The sequence below is a fragment of the Heterodontus francisci genome, chromosome 31 (assembly GCF_036365525.1).
Source record: "Heterodontus francisci isolate sHetFra1 chromosome 31, sHetFra1.hap1, whole genome shotgun sequence".
Lineage (NCBI taxonomy): Eukaryota > Metazoa > Chordata > Chondrichthyes > Heterodontiformes > Heterodontidae > Heterodontus > Heterodontus francisci.
Window position 1 is genome coordinate 35,399,916 of NC_090401.1, and position 20,103 is coordinate 35,420,018.

Genomic DNA, 20,103 nt, shown 5'->3' on the forward strand with positions numbered 1-20,103 from the left:
TAATGAGAAGTGAGAGTTTTCAAAAATGTCTATTCGTTTTTTTTAGGACACATGGTCAGTAGCAACGGCATAAGGGCAGACCCGCAAAAGACGAGAGCCATTAGTGAATTCCCACTTCTGTCCAAGATATTCAACGATTCCTTGGCATGGTCAATCAGTTGGCAAAATATTTACCCAATCTAGCACAAGCTACTGAGCCTTTGCGACAACTGTTAAGGAAAGCTCAAGCATGGTGCTGGGATACACATCAGGAACAAGCATTTCAAAGGATCAAGGAGATGCTGATTTCACCGGATATCTTAGCACATCATAACCCTTCACTTCTAACCACAACCGCAACAGACTATAGAAACAGTGGCAGTCCTTTTCCAAGAACAGCCAGATGGAAGTCGAAGACTGGTTTATTCGTCACGAAGTACACCATAATAAAGCAGCTGTCGCAGTCATGTGGGCTTGTGAGAAGTTTTCAGATATTATCGACTTAAAGGTCGTCATAGAGACAGACCACAAACCCCTAATTTCCTTACTTGATGAAAAGCAACTTGCTAGGATGTCTCCGTGAAACCAGAGATTCCGGTTGAGGCTAATGAGGTTCACGTACAAAACGGTATACATATAGGGAAAGCAACAAATGCATTGTCCAGAGCTACTGTCGACCATTCTACAAAACAGCATGTTAATTTCATTAATAAAATTGAGTCATAGTCTCAGTTCACTGCATCACAATGTCTGGCAAGTTCAGAACAGCTAAGAAATCAGTCAGGTTAAGATGCAAGATGAAGAATGCATCTATTTCTGCCAATATTGCATGCAAGGCTGGCCGTAGCAGTGTCCCAGTGGTAAGAGGATGAAAAACTTCTTTGAACACAGAAGATACTTTACTATAGTGGATGATTTGCTGGTATATGACGAGAAACTGGCGATTCTAGAGTCACTCCGGGTAGATATCTTGGAGAAAATACAGCAAGGTCATATGGGCATAACAAAATGTAGAGCACGGGCTCAGGCGTCCATTTGGTGAATGGGAATATTGAAAGATATAGAAAAAATTATTTCAAATTGCCAGGTATGTGCAGTGCACAGAAAGGATCAGAGGGAACCCCCTATCTCGACCCAATTCCCAACCAGACCGTGGGAACATCTGGCGGGGGCGGATCTATTCATATTCAAATGGAAAATCTTACCTGATTGTCATCAACTACTTTTCATGGTGGATAGAGGTCAAACGTTTGCTTCAGTTGATGTGTACAGTCATTCAAGTGCTACAAGAAATCTTTGCAACACATGGTATACCCGACCAGATAGTGTCCGATAATGGACCACAATTTGCAAATGACTACCTCACGCACTTTGCGGAAAACTGTGGATTTGTACATCTTACAAGTTCCCCTAGATATCCACAATCTAATGGAGAAGCAGAGTGAGTAGTCAGAACCATCAAAGCACTGTTAAAGAAATATCAAGATTTTCAAATAGCACTCCTGAACTACAGAACCTCTCCATTGCTATGCAGTTTAGCACCATCTGAACTGTTGATGGGAAGGAAGCTTAGAACACAATTTCCAATCCTAGCCAAAAAGTTGCTTTGAGGGATACAAGTCCAGGATTATCAGAGAGTTCAAGACAGAGAAAAGTCTTACCGAAAGCAACAAGTCTATAATTATAAATAGGGAATACTGTACCAGGAGCCTACCAAAGTTGACAGAAGGACAAAAGGTATGGGTACGAGACCAAAACAGAGCAGGAGTAAATTGCCCAGCGAGATAAGAATCAAGTGTGACCTTATTTAGTGCATACTTCAGAAGGTACTACAAGACGAAACAGGAGGAATCTTATTCCTGTTCAAAGACGTCAATCAGTCATACATTTGGACGAACCAGATGTTGAACCTGAAATTCAGAAAGCACCGGATATTACAAACCTTAAGGAAGGCCGTCCAAGTCAAGACACAAGAGTTCAGAGAAAGACTACTAATCTTCCGCATCTGACAACACGATCAAGGAGAGCTGTGAAGCCTTTTGACAGATTGAATCTGTGATGTCAGAGACTTGGGGGGAGATGGGATAGTATGCAACAATATAAATTAATGTATATATATTTGGATAAAGAGTTGGGGGAAGATGTACTATAAGGGTTTGAAAGAGGTAATATTGAGACAGTGTAAAGAATACCTTCTACCATGATGATGGAAGAGATCACATGTGAGAGAGACTTGAAAAGAGATGCAGCGTGGATTCAGAGGAGTCACACAGACTGGTGTGGAGCTGTACATAGTTGTAATGTAATAAAGGTTAATGTTCTAAGTACGGAAGACTAAGGAATCTCTGAGCTAGACTAACTAGGTATATTAAGGTGGCAGCATATCAACCAAACATACAACAGCTCACTTATGCTTGCGTGAAGCTACATATATTCATATGTAGGGATCTGTCCTCGGCAGGCAAAAGGAACATATCCAGTCACTACACGTTTTTTGAATTAAAGAAAAGCATGGAGGACACTTCTTCCCAGGTGCTTTCTCCATGGCAACGCCTCGACCATAGTCGACTCGCAAACCAAACTGCACCTTCTCTTCATGTAGTATAAATTGTTGCTCCTTTTGAAATTTAGCATTCTTGCGTCTGGCCTGATGAATGCAAGAAAAGCTTGGACAGCATGTCTCTTTTTTTCAGCAATTAATAAAAGAGAAATTGGTTCAAAACTCCTTAGTTATAAGTGTAACAGTGCTGGATTGTAGCAACACGCCTTGAAATCACAATGTTATTTCAATTCTTCAAACTGTTACTTTCTTGGAACATTGCAGGATTGTGCATTTTATTATAGCCAGTTTTTGTTGGGAACCCTCCTTACAATCAAGTTCAAGAAAATTGTTAAGGCGGGTGCTGACTTAACCATCGGTATAATTATCTCATTAAAAAATGTCAAAAAAAATGTCAATGACAGGTCTTTATAATAAGCTAATGTTAAAAAGCTGTACTAAAAACAAAACAATGTTACAAGAGGAGGATATTTTCATTTCAAGATTAAAATCTGGTTGTTACACACTTAGTGATGGCACACAGTATGTGATAAGTGAGGTTTATTTACATCATGTCCTGACTTGATGGCATTTTTGCCATCAGTGGTTTCAGTGAGTCATTCCAGGTATCTGAAATGTTTTTCAGTAAAATCATACCACTGTTCATATACAACAGCCTGTAATTAGATAGAAAATTTGAAAAATCCATGAATCAAGTACATTGGCCCAGAAGGGAAAGGTTAATCAAAAACGATCTATAGATTCCTACTGAAAAGAGTAGAAGAGTACAAAAATTAAACTGATTCCAAAGTCCGACTAATTCAAAAACATGAATCCGTCCTACAATTTACATATCAAGAGGACAGTCTGAGCATCTGGTTTAAAATCTGTTTTGTTACAGTATATTTGCCTGCACACTGAACAGTTCAAGACATTCATATCCAATGAATATCAAAGCAAAAAGCTGCGCCAAAATTCCCAGTATTTAAACAATTCTTCATATAGTCTAATTTACTATGATATAGCAATACTTGTGTTTACTTCCATAAAATACTAAACCTAGTCATAACTGTTTGATTCAAGACCAGTTAATAATATATACCTAGTCAGGATGGTATGTCACTTGGGAGGGGAACTTGCAGGTGGTGGTGTTCCCATGCACCTGCTGCCCTTGACCCTCTAGATGGTAGAGGTCATGGGTTTGGGAGATGCTGTCAAAGAAGCCTTGGCGAGTTGCTACACTGCCTCTTGTACATGGTACACACTACAGCCACAGTGTGCTAGTAGTGATGGGAGTGAATATTTAAGCAAGTAGATGGGGTGCCAATCAAGTGGGCTGCTTTGTTTTGGATCAGGTCAAGTTTCCTGAATGTTGTTGGTGCTGCACTCATCCTGGCAAGTGGAAAGTATTCCATCACATTCTCTACTTCCGCCTTGTAGATGGTGGAAAGACTTTGGGTAGTCAGGAGGTGAGCTAATTGCCAAAGAATATCCTGCTCTTGTAGCCACAGTATTTATATGGCTGGTCCAGTTAAGTTTCTGGTCAATGGTGATTCCCAAGATGTTAATGGTGGGGAGATTTAGCAATGATAATCCTGTTTAACATCAAGGGGAGGTGGTTAGATTTTCTCTTATTGGAGATGGTCATTACCTGGCACTTGTGTGGAGCAAATGTTACTTGCCACTTAGCACAAGCCTGAATGTTGTCCAGGTCTTGCTGCATGCAGGCACAGACTGCTTCCTTATCAGAGGAGTTGCGAATGGAACTGAATACTATGTAACCATGTGCAAACATCCCGACTTCGGACCTTATGATGGAGGAAAGGTCATTGATGAAGCAGTTGAAGATGGTTGGGCCTAGGACACAACCCTAGGAACTCCTACAGTGATGTCCCAGGCTGACATGATTGGCCTCCAACAACCACAACTATCTGCCACTGTGTTAGGTGTGACTCTAACCAGAGTTTTCCCTCTGATTCCCATTGACTTCAATTTTACTAGGGCTCCTTCATGCCACTCAACAAATTTTGCTTCGATGTCAGGGGCAGTCACTCTCACCTCACCTCTGTGATTCAGTTCATTTGTCCATGCTTGGACCAAGGCTGTATTGAGCCCTGGTAGAACCCAAAGTGAACATTGGTGAACAGGTTATTATCACTGTCAATAACCCTTTCCATCACTTTGCTGATGATTGAGAGTAGGCTGACGGGAAGGTTGGATTTGTCCTGCTTTTGTGGACTGGATCAAAACCAGCTTAATGGCTCCAAAGACGAATTGCAAGAATTGCCATAATTTAAATTTTGCACCTTTTTTTTCCCCAAAAAAGCTATGTAAAGAATGAAGACCACTTCCTTTTCCTCAATAAAAGAAAAACACAGAGAGAGAGACACACACACACACACACACACACAAACACAGCGGGGTGGTGGGGTGGTGGGGGGTGGTGGGTGGTGTTGGCATAAAATGGAGCGGGAGGCTCGGGGAGTTCTTCCCGACCTGCTCCCGCCTCCGCCGCCACTTTATGCAGGGTGGCGAAAAACGGCCTGCCCACCCGAGGCCAATCAAGGCCCTTAAGTGACCACTTAACGGCCACTTAAGGGCCTTTTCCCGCCTTCACGCGGATTTTACGCATGGCAAGTGGGCGCCCTAGACCCAAGAGAAGCTCCCTGAGAAAAGCAGGCAGCTCTCGAATGCCCTGCGGGGGGTGTCCTCATGATCGGGCACCCTGTGCGTGATTGAGGGCCGCCCCCGCTACCCCAACCACCCCCAATGCCCAACATGGCCCCTTCACCAACGACCACCCTTGCCCAACCCATTACCCCTGGCGAGGCAACCAAAACTTACCTTTGCTCCGGGCTCCCCGACAGCTTTTCCACGCTAGGCTGCAGTCCCAGCAGTGACCATCGCTCCCAGTGGTGCTGCTGGGACTAAGATCTGCCGGCCCGCTGACTGGCTGGCAGCTCTATTAGGCGGGACTTCCTACCTCAAGCGGGTGGAAGTCCCACCTCACACCAACTGAAGCCTGGCGACCCGCAAAATATGGGCTGGATCCCCAGGCGAGGTGGAAGCGGGTTTGTCACTGAGTTTTCAGTTGGTGGCCAGCTCCCGTCAGCCTAGTTATAGTTGCTACTTTTAAAATCAAACACCGCCTGGGATTTCTAATCATATATCCAATACAAACACTTGCATCTGTTAGAAGGTAACATTTTCATTGGATGCACTATTGTTTCCACTATAATTATAATGATTTAATTTTTTACCGGCAGGAAATAAAGAGCAAACATTTTACCCATTTTAAATTGTAATCTTTCAGTCTTTCTGAACACTACTAAACTTGTTTGGAGAAATACTTTTGTATGCTTTGGCTTGCTGTACACGTGATCTCTGATGTCATGAAATGTGAATAAAGGTTTTTGGCAGGAGCCATTTTAAACACCACATGGTACATGGTGTCAGAAGTGAGTAATCAGGATTTAAAAGGATTTTGACAGCTGTAAGACAGACAGATGTGCAAAACATCAGAGTTTAAAACAACTAGTGTCTGCAACTTTGCACATGACGTCAATAGCTGGGGTAATTCATTGTGGCTTTGAATTTTCCAGTATCTGCTCTTAGGGACATGAAGGGAGATTTTGAGAGGGAATTGGCAATTCTTTCAGTCTCAATGGCAGAATTATGAGATTGCCAGAGAGTTGGACAAGAAACTCGAACATAAGAGTAGCAACTCTATTAATGATAGGGAAGGATTATTACAACCATATTGCACCCGTGATCTCCTTAAGAATAGCAAGACGAGAGAGATTTTGGAGGCCTTGAAGACCTACTTTGAACCCTCTACTAATGTCATTTATGAATGCTATGTGTTTACCAGTAGAGCTCAGGAAGAGATAGAGAATGGTGATCTGTATGTGACTGCATTGGACGTCCAGCTGAGTCTTGAGTGTTTGGGAAAGTAAAGGATGATCTAATCAGGGATAGGATTGTCTTAGGATCAAGAGATCCTACTGTGAGAGCATGTCTTCTGAGAGAAGAGAAGCTAACTCTCAAGAAAGCTATTGACATGTGCAGAAGCTCTGAGGTGGCTAATCAACAGTGAAGAGTATTGATGGGAGAACCGACTCGGCTATGCACTATGCTGAGGCACAGTCCAAATCTTCCAAGCACAAGCCAATGATGAAAAGGAAGGACAACTTTCAGAAGGGCCAGCAGAAAAATCAAGGCCAGAGAACTGCATGTAAATACTATGGGGGACAAAAGGAGGAAAAGGAAGCATTGGGAAAACAGTGCTCTAATTGCAAGAAGCTGAACCATTTTGCATGTAAATGTTTTACGAGAAAGAAGAAAAACAAGCCTGTAAAGATGGTTGATGGAGAGATGTCGGATGAGGATATTGACGAATCACGTTAGACCCTAGAATGTGTTGGTGCTGTCAAGTCTCAAGGCCGAAAGTGTTTTGTGACTATTGGAATGATGACTGCAGAACATCAAGCTGATGTGAGGTGTCAGATAGACACTGGTTCTATGTGCAACATTATGAGCTTCGCAGACTTGTGCAAAATCGCACAAGACAGTGACCCGAAAATTAAGCCAGAGGTAAAGTTGGGGCTGAATGATGGGGTGAGCATCATTCTAAGAGGACAAACGAAGCTGAAAGTCCAACGCAACTGTGAGAAAGAAGAGCTTCAGTTCCAGATAGTGGAGACTAAGCAAACTCGTTTCAGCTAAGCTGAAACAAGTCAAAAGCTTGGACTGCTAACCCTTCACTTGCATGACACCAAGCCATTGACATCTGAACAAATCCCGACAGATTACCAACATGTTTTCTGATGTCTTGGATGCCTTCCTGATGAATATCATCTTGAAATGGAGGAGAGAGTGAGGCCAACTGAACATATGAGGAGAGTTCCAGCTGTCCTCAAGTCCAGCCTGAAAGACAAGATATAGGAGCTTGAAAAGATGTGAGTAATCAACAAAGAGACAACTCCTACAAACGGGAGAGACAGCATAGTAAACAGTGAAAGAAACCTGAAAAGTTTGTGCGTTTAGATCCAAAAGGACCTCAATAAAGCTTTGAAGAGATCTCACTACTGTGTCCCAACCACTGAAGAGATTCTGCCTCAACTTGCCAAGGTCTTTACCATCCTAGATACTAAGGATGGATACTGGCAAGTTGGATGAAAGCAGTAGCTTTCTGGATGCCATTTGGGAGGTACAAATGGTTGTGCATGCTGTTCGGCAATTCTAATGCTCCAGAAGAGTACCAACTCAGACAGCATGAGATAGCCAATGGCTTACCAGGAGTGGAAGCAATCTTGGATGATCTTCTAGACTATGGATGTGGAGATACGATGGAAGACGCCATCGCAGATCATGATCGGAATCTAGTGAGTGTGCTAGAGAGCTCTCACCAGATGAACCTGAAGCTGAACAGGAAAAAGCTGCAACTGAAGATGATTGAAGTCAGTTACATATGGCATGCACTGACAGCTAAAGGACTTCGCCCTGATCCTGATAAGGTGTGAGCTGTAGTAGAGATGCAGCAACCTACAAATGTGAAGGCAGTTCAACTATATGTTGGATTTGTGAACTACCTAGCTAAGTTCTTGCCCAATTTGTTATCAGTGTGAACCTCTACACAAGCTCACGGCAAAGGATGTTCAGTGGTATTTTGACAGAACAAGAAGCAGCTTTCACTCACATCAAACAATTAGTGATGACAACGCCAGTGCTGAGGTACTATGCTGTCAACGAGGAAGTCACCCTGTAGTGAGATGCCAGTGAAACAGGACTTGGAGCCACCCTCACGTAGCAAGGGCAACCAGTTGCGTTTTAATTCAGAGCATTAACACAAACTGAACAACGCTATGCACAGATCGAGAAAAGGTGTCTGGCTATTATCTTTGCTTGTGAGCATTTCAACGAGTACTTGTTTGGGAGAGAGAAAGTGATGGTAGACTCCGACCACAAGCCACTTCAAAGCATCCTTCTCAAACCGCTTCTATCTGCTTCAAAGCATTTGCAGAGATATCACTTGGAAGTGAAGTACAAACAAGGGAAGCAGATGTACATCACCTACATGCTGTTGAGAGCTGCGCTCCCTTTGAAGGAAGTTGATGATGCTAGTACAGAGTGCAAAATCTTCCAGATTCAGCAAGAAGCAATAGCACGACATGCTCTGAAAGTCATCAACTCAGCAGAGACATTGTATCTGACAGACAAGCGTCTTGCTCAGATTAGGCATACTACGCGAAAAGATGCAACTCTTCAACTGCTACAGGAAGGTGTGATGAAAGGATGCCTGAAACTATCAAGGACACACCTGTTGCTGTAAGAGTGCATTGGGCATACAGAGATGAAGTGACTCCACAAGATGGCATCTTGTACAAAGGAACAAAGGTTATTATCCCTAAAGAGAGAAGAGAGATGAGAAAAAAGATGCTGAAGCGCATCCACGCAAGCCAAAGAATCGAGCCTAGTCTGAGGAAGGCAACAGAAGTGCTCTACTTGCCAAAGATGAGCAATGAGACTAAGGACCACATCAGCCAGTACAGTGCTTGCAATGAATATTAAGCTGAGTAAGCTAAAGAGCCCCTCATGATATCTCAAAAAGACCATGGATGAAGTTTGGAGTAGATCTCTTCATTCGCACTGGAACTGATCATCTCGTCACAGTCGACTACTATTCGACTACTGGGAGTTAGACCAACTGACATCAACAACTACCAGTGACATCGTAGAACACCTGAAAGCACACTTCAATTGTCTTACCATCCCTCATATTGTGATTAGTGACAATGGTCTTCAGTTCACGAGTGAAGAATTCAAACACTGCATGAACAATTGGGAAATTCAGCACTACACGTCATCGCCACACTATCCCCAGTCAAATGGAAAGGCTGAGGCAGCAGTGAAAATTGCCAAAGGGATCAAAGAAATCTACTAGATCTGGTACAGATGTGTACAAGGCAATCTTAGAGTGGAGAAATACACCTACTGAAGACATGCTAAGAAACTACTGAAGCCAGAAGTATTAACAGGTGAGAGAGACAAGGTCATAGTGCAACGATAGAAAGTCAAATGTCACTTTGATAAAACTGCCAAATTGCTGTCAGAGCTGAGAGTTGGGCAACCGGTCAGAGCGCAAACATTTAATGCACTAAAAAAAAAAGCCCACTTGGCAACATGGGACTTGCATGAAGAAGTTGTCACCTCGACCATACCAGGTGAAGGTGAACGACCAGATCTATGGTCGCAACCTCCGGCATCTACGCTCAATTCGAGAAGCTGCTCCTTCACAGCAAGCGACTGACAGATCTGAGCTCGCCAACTGAACGACCGTCAGTCCCAGAGGTCAACCGTACTCCAACCAGTGCAACAGATGAGCAGCAACAATCACCAAAGCAGCAACATTTCCTAGAGAAGGAACACCAGCAACACCACCCAAGGAACCAGCAGACACCAGACAAACCACCAATAACTCGCATACATACCATAAAACGACCAGAACACTTTAAAGCTTGTGTGAAACGTGTGTGTCAGGACAGACAAATTTGAAAAGACACGAACTAACAGACTTTTTTTTTTAAATGAAAAAGGATGTTCGGAGAAATACTTTTGTCCACTTTGGCTTGCTGTACACGTGACCTCACACTGAAGAATGTCTGCAGAGACTCATCGACAGGATTGCGGCTGCCTGCAACGAATTTGGCCTAACCATCAGCCTCAAGAAAACGAACATCATGGGACAGGACGTCAGAAATGCTCCATCCATCAATATCGGCGACCACGCTCTGGAAGCGGTTCAAGAGTTCACCTACCTAGGCTTAACTATCACCAGTAACCCTGTCTCTCGATGCAGAAATCAACAAGCGCGTGGGAAAGGTTTCCACTGCTATGCCCAGACTGGCCAAGAGGGTGTGGGAAAATGGCGCACTGACACGGAACACAAAAGTCCGAGTGTATCAAGCCTGTGTGCTCAGTACGTTGCTCTATGGCAGCGAGGCCTGGACAACGTATGTCAGCCAAGAGCGACGTCTCAATTCATTCCATCTTCGCTGGCTCCGGAGAATCCTTGGAATCAGGTGGCAGGACCGTATCTCCAACACAGAAGTCTTCGAGGCAGCCAACATCCTCAGCATATACACCTTACTGAGCCAGCGGCGCTTGAGATGGCTTGGCCATGTGAGCCGCATGGAAGATGGCAGGATCCCCAAGGACGCATTGTACAGTGAGCTCGTCACTCGTATCAGACCCACCAGCCGTCCATGTCTCCGCTTTAAAGACGTCTGCAAACACGACATGAAGTCCTGTCACATTGATCACAAGTCGTGGGAGTCAGTTGCCAGTGATCGCCAGAGCTGGTGGGCAGCCATAAAGGCGGGGCTAAAGTGTGGCGAGTCGAAGAGACTTAGCAGTTGGCAAGAAAAAAGACAGAAGTGCAAGGGGAGAGCTGTGTAACAGCCCCGACAACCAATTTTATCTGCAGCACCTGTGGAAGAGTCTGTCACTCTAGAATTGGCCTTTACAGCCACTCCAGTCGCTGCTTCACAAACCACTGACTACCTCCAGGCGCTTACCCATTGTCTCTCGAGACAAGGAGGCCAACGAAGCAGACACGTGACCTCTGATGTCATATGTAAATAACGCCTGAAACGTTAACTCTGATTCCCTCTCCACAGATGCTGCCAGACCTGCTGAATGTTTCCAGCGTTTCTTGTTTTTATTTCAGATTTCCAGCATCCACAGTATTTTGCTTTTATTATTTAAACATTTTTTAAACCGCCTTTTGGCGGTAGCCATTTTATACATCACATGGAACAAAACTTAAATAAAGAAATCCTAACCTATTCTCAAAGCTTCTCAATGAAAGATATAATCTCTCAAACTCAGATGTGTCAGTTACCACTTATTCACCACCACATTTTCTCTTCCAATAGTGCTATAAATGGTGTTTAGTTTTTCCTCTTCTGGATACTAAGGATCCAATTCCCATTTTACTGAGAAGTACAAAATTATACTCTTCATCTCTTGATCACATCAAAGTTTCAGTATTTACTTCCACATTCTGTAGAACTGGTTCTGCACCAAATTGCCAAGCGATGTCTACCTCCAGCACAAACCCAAGGTGTTACAAATAGTCAACCATCGATGATGGCTGTTCATGTTAAAGTGATCTGTAATTCTAAAAATGTAACAGAATAAAACTTAAGGAAAATTTATTCCTGATAATGCTCCTCATTCAGCAGTACTGCAATAAGTAATTCCAGAACTTTGTGATTTGTCAAAGCTGCAGTGAATGCTAACTCTTAATTCTCCACATGGAGAATTTCCACATTAGCCATTGAGACAGACATGGGATAAAAACTTAGCATTCATCTAGCAGAGAAAAATTTGAAGGAATGAAAAATTTTTTGCAACCTCTCAAGCAGAACCCTGCCATGTTGCCACCAATCATGAAGCATATTGGACCTAATATACTAAGGCAAAGAAAGATGACAGCCCAATATGCTTTAAATGTGGCTCCCTTCGGGATCAACAGAAAGTCAGCACCGAATAGGTTAAAAATCACCTCAGTGAATACTGCACTTAACATTTTTTTTTAAAAATACAAGCTGCCTCAAAAGCTTTTTGCAACTTCCATTTGCATTGTGCAACCTGGATACGGACATACTTGCATGGTATATGATACCCAACTGCTTGCAGAAGAACAGGTTGTAAAGGTAGTGAAAGGAAACAAATCTTCAAATAAAATACAAATCTGAGTACTTAAATATCAAAGATTTGAGTCATTTGTGGACTGAACTTCAATTCTATTAATCAACTGTTTACCAGATTCAGATACATTATTAAGTCTGGTGGCTAATACTGCAAAAAACAGCATTTTGACTAATCTATCAGAAAGACTCTCTTTTGATGCATCATGTGCCACAACTGTATTTTGTTTCATGAAATGCAAATATTTATGAATATTTCCCTGGGTTCTACAGTAGACATGGAATTTTATTATAAAGTAGATAAATTATTAAAATAAATTAGAACTTGGAACGTACTGCATTTTTAAGAAAAGCTGTGCTGGATCGTATCCTCTCCAAGCTCACAGCAATTGCTTAGATCTGATGAAATGATTTAACTATCCTCACTTCTGAAAATAAATCGTGTCATGGACAACTCTGGGTGGTGACATGTTGATTAACACACCCGAGATCAATTCCCATAATTAAACTTTACCAAAAGGTTCTGCCAAATTGCCTGCCTTCCTTTTGGCTAAAGATTGGAGGATAAGTCAAAGACTCTTTTTCAAAAAAAAAGGTGTGGGGCTTAAAAGAAAAATAAGTAAATGCCAATTGAGAAGATTCATCAACAACTTGCATTTATATTGTGCCTGTAATGTAGAAAAACATCCCATTGCATTTCACAGAAACATATTCAGATGAAAATTAACACCGAATCAAAGGAGGAGATATTAGGAGGGATGACTAAATGCTTGGTCAAAGAGGTGGATTTTAGGGAATGACTTAAAAGGAGCAGAGGGAGGTGGAGGGGCTTAAGAAGGGAATTCTGGAAGAACACAGCTGGAAGAACGGCCACAAATGGTGGAGTGAAGGAATCTCGGAATATTCAAGAGGCCAGAATTGTCGGATGGTTGTAGTGCTAGAGAAGGTTACAGAGATAGGGAGGGGCAAGGCCACAAAGGGGGTTGAACACAAGGATGAGAATTGTAAAACTGACACGTTTGGGGACAGATTGCCAATCTTGGTTAGCGAGTACAGGGATGATGGGTGACCAAAACATGGTGGAGGATAAGATACAAGCAACAGAGCTTTGGATGAGCTGAAGTTTATGGAGGAGAGGGGACGGGAGGCCAACCTGGAAAACATAGCAAAGCCACTGATGAAAGTTTTGACACCAGATTACGTCTTCTAAGCAAAGCTCCAAGTGCAGTTATGCATAGAGAACAGAATCTATTTAATAATAAATTGAACAATGATATAAGTTGGCTACTGCAATGGCATTTTATCTCCCATCTCCTCCTCTCCCCCTTTCTTCCTTAAATACTCAATTTCCCCTTTCCCAGGAGTGAGAACCCATTGCTCCACCTTCCTCAGCCTGGTCTGTCAGAACCATTATGTAATACTTCTTAAACACCTTGACTGTTAAATGAAATTTGAACACCAGTGGGAAAATCAGAGTAAGATTAGGTAACATAAATGGAAAATGGAACATAATTAAATTATTGTGCTCACCATCTATGTTCAGCATCATTTTCCACATGGCAGGTCTGACAGACTGATGGAAACCAAACCAGACCTCTCTACCTCCGCCTAACGGATGGTCATACCCTTCAGGTGCAGAGAAGAAAGAACGACCAACAGGGGTGTACCTGTAACAAAACACAGAACACAAATTCAGGTCACATGTTTAGGGTCTTATACACTACTTTTAGCTGATACTACATATATAGTCAAGAGATGAAATAAAGCAGGAGGCCTTGCATGAGTCAATGAGGTCCCAATTGCTTGATTAAGGAATGTTAAAGATTACATGGGATTACTCTGAAGAGAAGCAAGAATTCTCCCAATATTCTGACCAGTCAATATTCCTACCTCAAATACCATCAAAAACAGAATAACTGATCACCCATCTCATTGTTGTCCATGGAATCTTGCAGTGTTGAAAATAGTTGCCATGTTAGTGAACATTAGAGATTGGATTTCAAAACAATTTGTTTCACACGAAGTATTCCAGGGCAATTCAGAGAGATAAGAGTGTGACAAAAAAGTTTGACTTGGTATTATTTACTGGTTTATTTACTACTGACCACAATACAAACACAAAGTTGCAGGCAGTTATTGTTGGTAGCTTTTTGAAAGCTGGATAGAATTCACCTTATAGATTGGATAATGTTTGTATCTAAGAGAAAGTTAAATAATTGCGTAGCTTTGGAACTTGGTAGATGACTGTACACAACACACTTTGTCAGGGATCTGTCTCACAAGAAATTTGGCACAGACTAATGAAACAAAACATCTCATCCATTTCCTGGAGCATTGATTTTGATTGGCAGCTGTGTCTGGGGTGAAGCTGTAGGGCAGGTATTTAAAGAGATAGTGGGGCACAGTCAATGATTCTTTATAGTCTCTTTGATGGAAAGCAATGTGAACAGGAGCTTTTGATTGAGTGTTATATTTGGCCGCATAGTTTAGTGAGTGAATCAGTCAGCAGGGAGACGAAACTGGAATAGTGGCTCTGTTGTAGTGTTTCATCACGTAGCAAGTGCATGACTATTTCAAGGAACAATTTTGTCTTCAAAGGTAGTGCAGCCAAAGCGTGGTTGTTGTTTTGACATTGAAGAAAATAGTAAATATACTTCTTGTGCTGAATACTGTTTATTTACCTGTTTAATGCTAAAAAACTTTCTCTACAGGTTTACAACCATAGCCTCTAACTGATTTACACTGAATCCATTCAGTGAAGATGAAGGAACCATGCTTTGGCACGTGATATTTTGCTAGTAAGCCAGAAACAATGCCAAGTGCTTGTTACTGGATTACCGGATCTCATTGCATTTAGCTATGCATTGAGCAGATAAAGACTTGGCTTTGGACTCATGATTCCTCATATGACAAATGCTCAGGCAATTACACATGAAAATATGGGCGTGAACGCTTACAGAGTAGCACTTGCAGAAACCGAGCAGGAAAACAACACTTGCCAACCTTTTCAAATGGGGAGTATTTCATAGAGATTTACAGAGGCAGATGGAAGGAAAAACAAAAAGAACATTCCCAATAAAAATAAATGGTTTCTCTAACTGCTCTTGGTGAATTAAGAAATTGACAAAATCAAAATCTTAGGAATTTTAAGTTGATACTCACTTCATTGAGGGGAGGTGTCGGAGGACAACATCGACAGCATGTACAGGATTTGTGCTGAGTGGTTTGTCTAGGTCCAACCCAGGCAGCAGCTCTGGCATACTACGACCTGTCAGAACTTCGTGCAGCAAGTGCCAGCTCACTCTTGAAACAAATTTTATTGACACCCTGAAAATTCGGTCCTTTCCTTCTCCTGGTAACGTCACCTCTAAATCCACCTTCAAAAATAAAAGTTGCAAGTCAATCTATGACATTCCTTCATGTACTCACTTTGCTAAAGAGCAGTAAGTTTACTGTAAAAAGCTAACCACCCACCAATAGAAAATTGGCCAAAAATATCAGGGATCGGACGATGTAATGGGTTATTGCAATGACCCCTTCATCTCGAGATCTGAGCTTAAATACAGCCCAAACAATGGTAGGAAAGGCACAACAGTCTACTTTGCTGGCTGCAAGGGTTTCTATGTGAAAATGGGTTTGGTAGTCTTAATCTATTTCAGCTCAACAGCACAAAGACTGACAATTGAGTATTAATTAGCAACCTTCAGACTATGGGAAATATCACACTAAGCATCAGCTGATCAGTTTCACAAGCACAAAATTCACAAATAAAAATAGGGCGGGGGAAAGGGGTAAGTGCAAAAAGAGTATGAAACCCCAATTCCAAAAGACCAGTGATAAGTCTGTGCTGAGCACCAAGGGAAAAAAAATGCTTTCACTGCAAATGAGGGCCAAAAGACATGTGTTGCCATGTCTATAATTTTGCTAGATAACGGATAACATTTTTGTAAAAAAAATTGTGTAATTTTAATTCTTGAAATCACAGCAGGATTAAAACCAATTCAATGGTGCAAGAAGCTAGAAGGTAATAATGGCAGGGCACCTAGTGCCATCTGCAGTTAGAGTTGCCCTTCCAGGTTTAGATTGTAAAAATCTTTGGAGGACAAGTTACTGAAGTATGAGCTGATAACAGTGCAACAAGGGAAACAGGGCAGCTACGATATGAGTGAACAGGGCAATCATCTATGTATCTCCATAATCAATCAGATTGAAGATTGTGAAATTAACTGCGTAAGAAGGAAGTGTAAAATCGAGTGGGTCAATTTAATGCCAAATCAAAGAGAAATGCATAGAGAGAGAGAAAGATAGGACTGAGAGAAAAAGAGAAAAAAGTTAAAACATTTTTAATTTTACATTTATAAACTATTTAACAGCAATTAAAACCTGAAGGCTTGAAAGCCCACACTTGCAATAGTTAGTTAATAGTTAAGGGCGGCACAGTGGCGCAGTGGTAAAGGGCGGCGCAGTGGTTAGCACCGTAGCCTCACAGCTCCAGGGATCCGGGTTCGATTCTGGGTACTGCCTGTGTGGAGTTTGCAAGTTCTCCTGGTGTCTGCGTGGGTTTTCCCCGGGTGCTCCGGTTTCCTCCCACAGCCAAAAGACTTGCAGGTGATAGGTAAATTGGCTGTTGTAAATTGCCCCTAGTGTAGGTAGGTGGTAGGGAATATGGGATTACTGTAGGGTTAGCATAAATGGGTGGTTGTTGGTCGGCATAGACTCAGTGGGCCGAAGGGCCTGTTTCAGTGCTGTATCTCTAAATAAAATAAAAAAAATAAAATAAAAATAGTTAATTATTGGTGAGAGAGCGGTTTACTGGCAGTAATCAACACTGGAGCACATTGTTTAAAATCCCTGACAGCTACTCCAGGCTCAATTAAATATGCAGAGACCTTAAATGGCTCCAAAACAGGCTCTAAGCATCACTTCAGACCAGTTCTAACTTTCTGCGGTGAGTTTAGTTTGCATCTACTGCTCAAACAGAGCAACTTCACGCTGTTCAAGTCATTTCAACGATAAGCTGGATGAAATGAAGTTTTTGCGAAGCTCATCTAATAGCAACTTTTGGATTTTCAGGCATCTGCCCTTGCCTGGTTACTGCAACATTACTGTTACTTTAACACCAAATTATACAACTTATATTTATATAGCGCCTTTAAAAGTAATAAAATGTCCCAAGGCATTCCACAGGAACATTATAAAACAAAAGTATGACACCGAGCCATCTCAGGAGATATTAGGCCAGATGACCCATAGCTTGATCAAAGAGGTAGGTTTTGAGGAGTGTCAAAGGAGGAAAGCGAGGTAGAGAGGTGGAAAGGGGAAATTCCAGAGCTCAAGGCCTAGGCAACTGAAGGCACAGCCAACAATGGTGCAGCGACTAAAATCAGGGATGCTCAAGAGACCAGAATTAGATCAATGCAGATATCTCAGAGGGTTGTGGGCTGCAGGAGATTACAGGGAGAGGGAGGGGCGAGGCCGTGGAGGGATCTGAAAACGAGGATGAGAATTTTAAAATCAAGACGTTGCTTGACTGGGAGTCAATGTAGGCTAGCAAGCACAGGAGTGATGGGTGAATGAGACTTTGTGCTAGCAAGGATATGGCCAGTAGAGTTTTGGATAATCTCAAGTTTATGGAGGGTAGAACGTGGGAGACAGCCAGTAGCGCATTGCAATAGTCAAGTCTTGAGGTAACAAAGGCATGAATGAGGGTTTCAGCAGATGAGCTGAGACAGGGACAAAGTTGGGTGATGTTACAGAGGTGGAAATAGGTAGTCTGCTTGATGGTGTGAGTATGTGGTCGCAAGCTCATCTTGGAGTCAAATATGACACCAAGGTTAGAACAGACTGGTTTAGTCTCAGACTGTTGCCAGGGAGAGGGATGGTGCTAGTAGCTGGGACTGGAGTTTGGAGCGGGGGCCGAAAAAAATGGCTTCAGTCTTCTTAATATTTAATTGGAGGAAATGTCTGCGCAACCAGTACTGGATGTCAGATAAGCAGTCTGATAATTTAACAGTGGAAGAGTTGAGAGGTGGTGGTGGTGATGAGGTGGAGCTGGGTGTCATCAGCGTACATGTGAAAAGTTAAGCTGTGCTTTCCGATGATGTCACTGAGGGGCAGCATGTAGATGTGAAATAGGAAGGCCAAATTATGGGCCGAAGTTTTTCTCCCTCCACATGGTTTGAAATTAAATTTCAGGATTCATATGTAGTTAAATATTTTAATTACAGGGGGTTTACAGAAGTACATTAATACCAATGTTGCCTCTAAGCTGTGTGTGTGCACATCAAACAAAGTTACTGCACGCAGGCCTTGTTCTGTGATAAATAATGCATGTGCAGTTGCACAAAATCTTTTTTAAAAAGGGACCGTGCGCTGAAAAAACAATTACATTTTAAAAGGGCACTGATTAATATAGCAACATTTTTGTTTTTATTATGATTGCGCTGAAAACAATGAGAGTTCAAAAGGTGGGCATACTTTTTTCAGTTATACAGCTGTTGTTACATATTCTCCTAAAAGGTTGTTTGAAGAGGAGAGAAAGCTGTTCAACAAGATTTTAAGAATGAGCTTAGCATTTTCTGGTTTAGGTGGATGCTGAACATCACTAGCTCATTGCCCCACACACATTTCTGCCACTTTTGTTATGGAAGGTTGCCACTCTGCCATGGGTGAGGAGGCAGCATTTACCTCTGGCAGACAACTGCAAGAACTAGGCAGGTTTTCAGATTATGATCAGCCCTCCCTCGCACACGCGTGGAAAAGCAGGCACCGAGATGGGTCCCGCAATACTGGAAAAAAAATGCCATGGTCCTTGTGATCTCCCAGACTGCTGTCCAGAATGGCTGAATGTGAGGCATAACCAGAATAGCTGTAGGAGAGTGCTGTACCAGGTGCAACAATAATCTGGTATGGAGAGGTAGAATTTGTAAGGGCTGAATATGCACAATACATTATCTTGAGGTGGCCATTTTCGATCTTAGGCAAATTCAAGATCACGCACTGTAAACACAGATTTGAAAACATAACTCAATGTCGACTGATTTACCAGAATTGATGACAGAAAAAGAGCACCATTTGTTTAGCAACTATACAGATATCTTGACGAGTTGACCACCAAACCAGATTTCTTTAAATACATCTTCTTTTGGATAAATACATTTGGTTACAAGTGAAACAGAGATTGAGAAACTGAAAAAGTCATAAATCAAAGTTGATAATGTTGTGGTTGAGACACTTAAATGCTCATAGTGGACTCCCAAGCCAACAAGGACCTTTAGAAACTTATACTGTCAAAGTTTACCTTTATACATGCATTCCTTCTCTGATGCAATCAAGACCACCAGCTAAACTAAGCGTACTCATTGCTCATGTCCATTACCTACTGCATATGACTGCATCAGACTTGAATCTCTGGTCGTCTTAACAAGTCCATTGTGTGGAGTGTTGAATAGGTAACAAATTTGTTTAAATAAACTTACCCCAGTGGTGCTGACGGGAATGGGATCTGCAGTGTAGAGGCTCCTTTTCCCATCATAGACAGGCCTTCTTTCTCCAAAAATCTGGACTTTAAAATGCTGAACCATAGAGTCAACCACTTCCCTGCAATAACACAGAACGCCTAGTGAGAAATGCTGAAAAGCACTAGAAGCAGAAAAGAATCAAAACTCAACAAGTTATTTATTAACAACACAAGGTAATTGAGTATCACTTTCCAATTATCCTCCCTTACCTCTCCTCAACTGAAAGGAGCAACATATACTGTCATACATTTCCATAGGCAGTGACTCTGGTATTTAACTCCAAATGTCTATTGTTCAATGAGTATATCTAATGCTAATGAAGCATAACGAGAGAGGATATCCTTACTAGGTT

At 42.1% G+C, this 20,103-nt stretch overlaps 1 protein-coding gene across 5 annotated transcripts in view; it reads right to left on the reverse strand.

Moving 5' to 3' along the window:
• LOC137347144 (protein argonaute-3) overlaps positions 1-20,103 on the reverse strand; it is a 154,186-nt gene that overhangs the window by 68,859 nt on the left and 65,224 nt on the right. For all 5 annotated transcript variants that reach the window (XR_010968872.1, XM_068011287.1, XM_068011286.1 and 2 more), the window contains 3 exons: positions 19,710-19,830; positions 15,394-15,608; positions 13,762-13,898 (listed from right to left, as the gene is read on the reverse strand). Coding sequence is in view for 4 of the 5 variants with exons in the window: in XM_068011287.1 (XP_067867388.1) it covers positions 13,762-13,898; positions 15,394-15,608; positions 19,710-19,830 (473 nt within the window). In the remaining variant the exon portion in view is untranslated. The remainder of the gene's footprint in view (positions 1-13,761; positions 13,899-15,393; positions 15,609-19,709; positions 19,831-20,103) is intronic.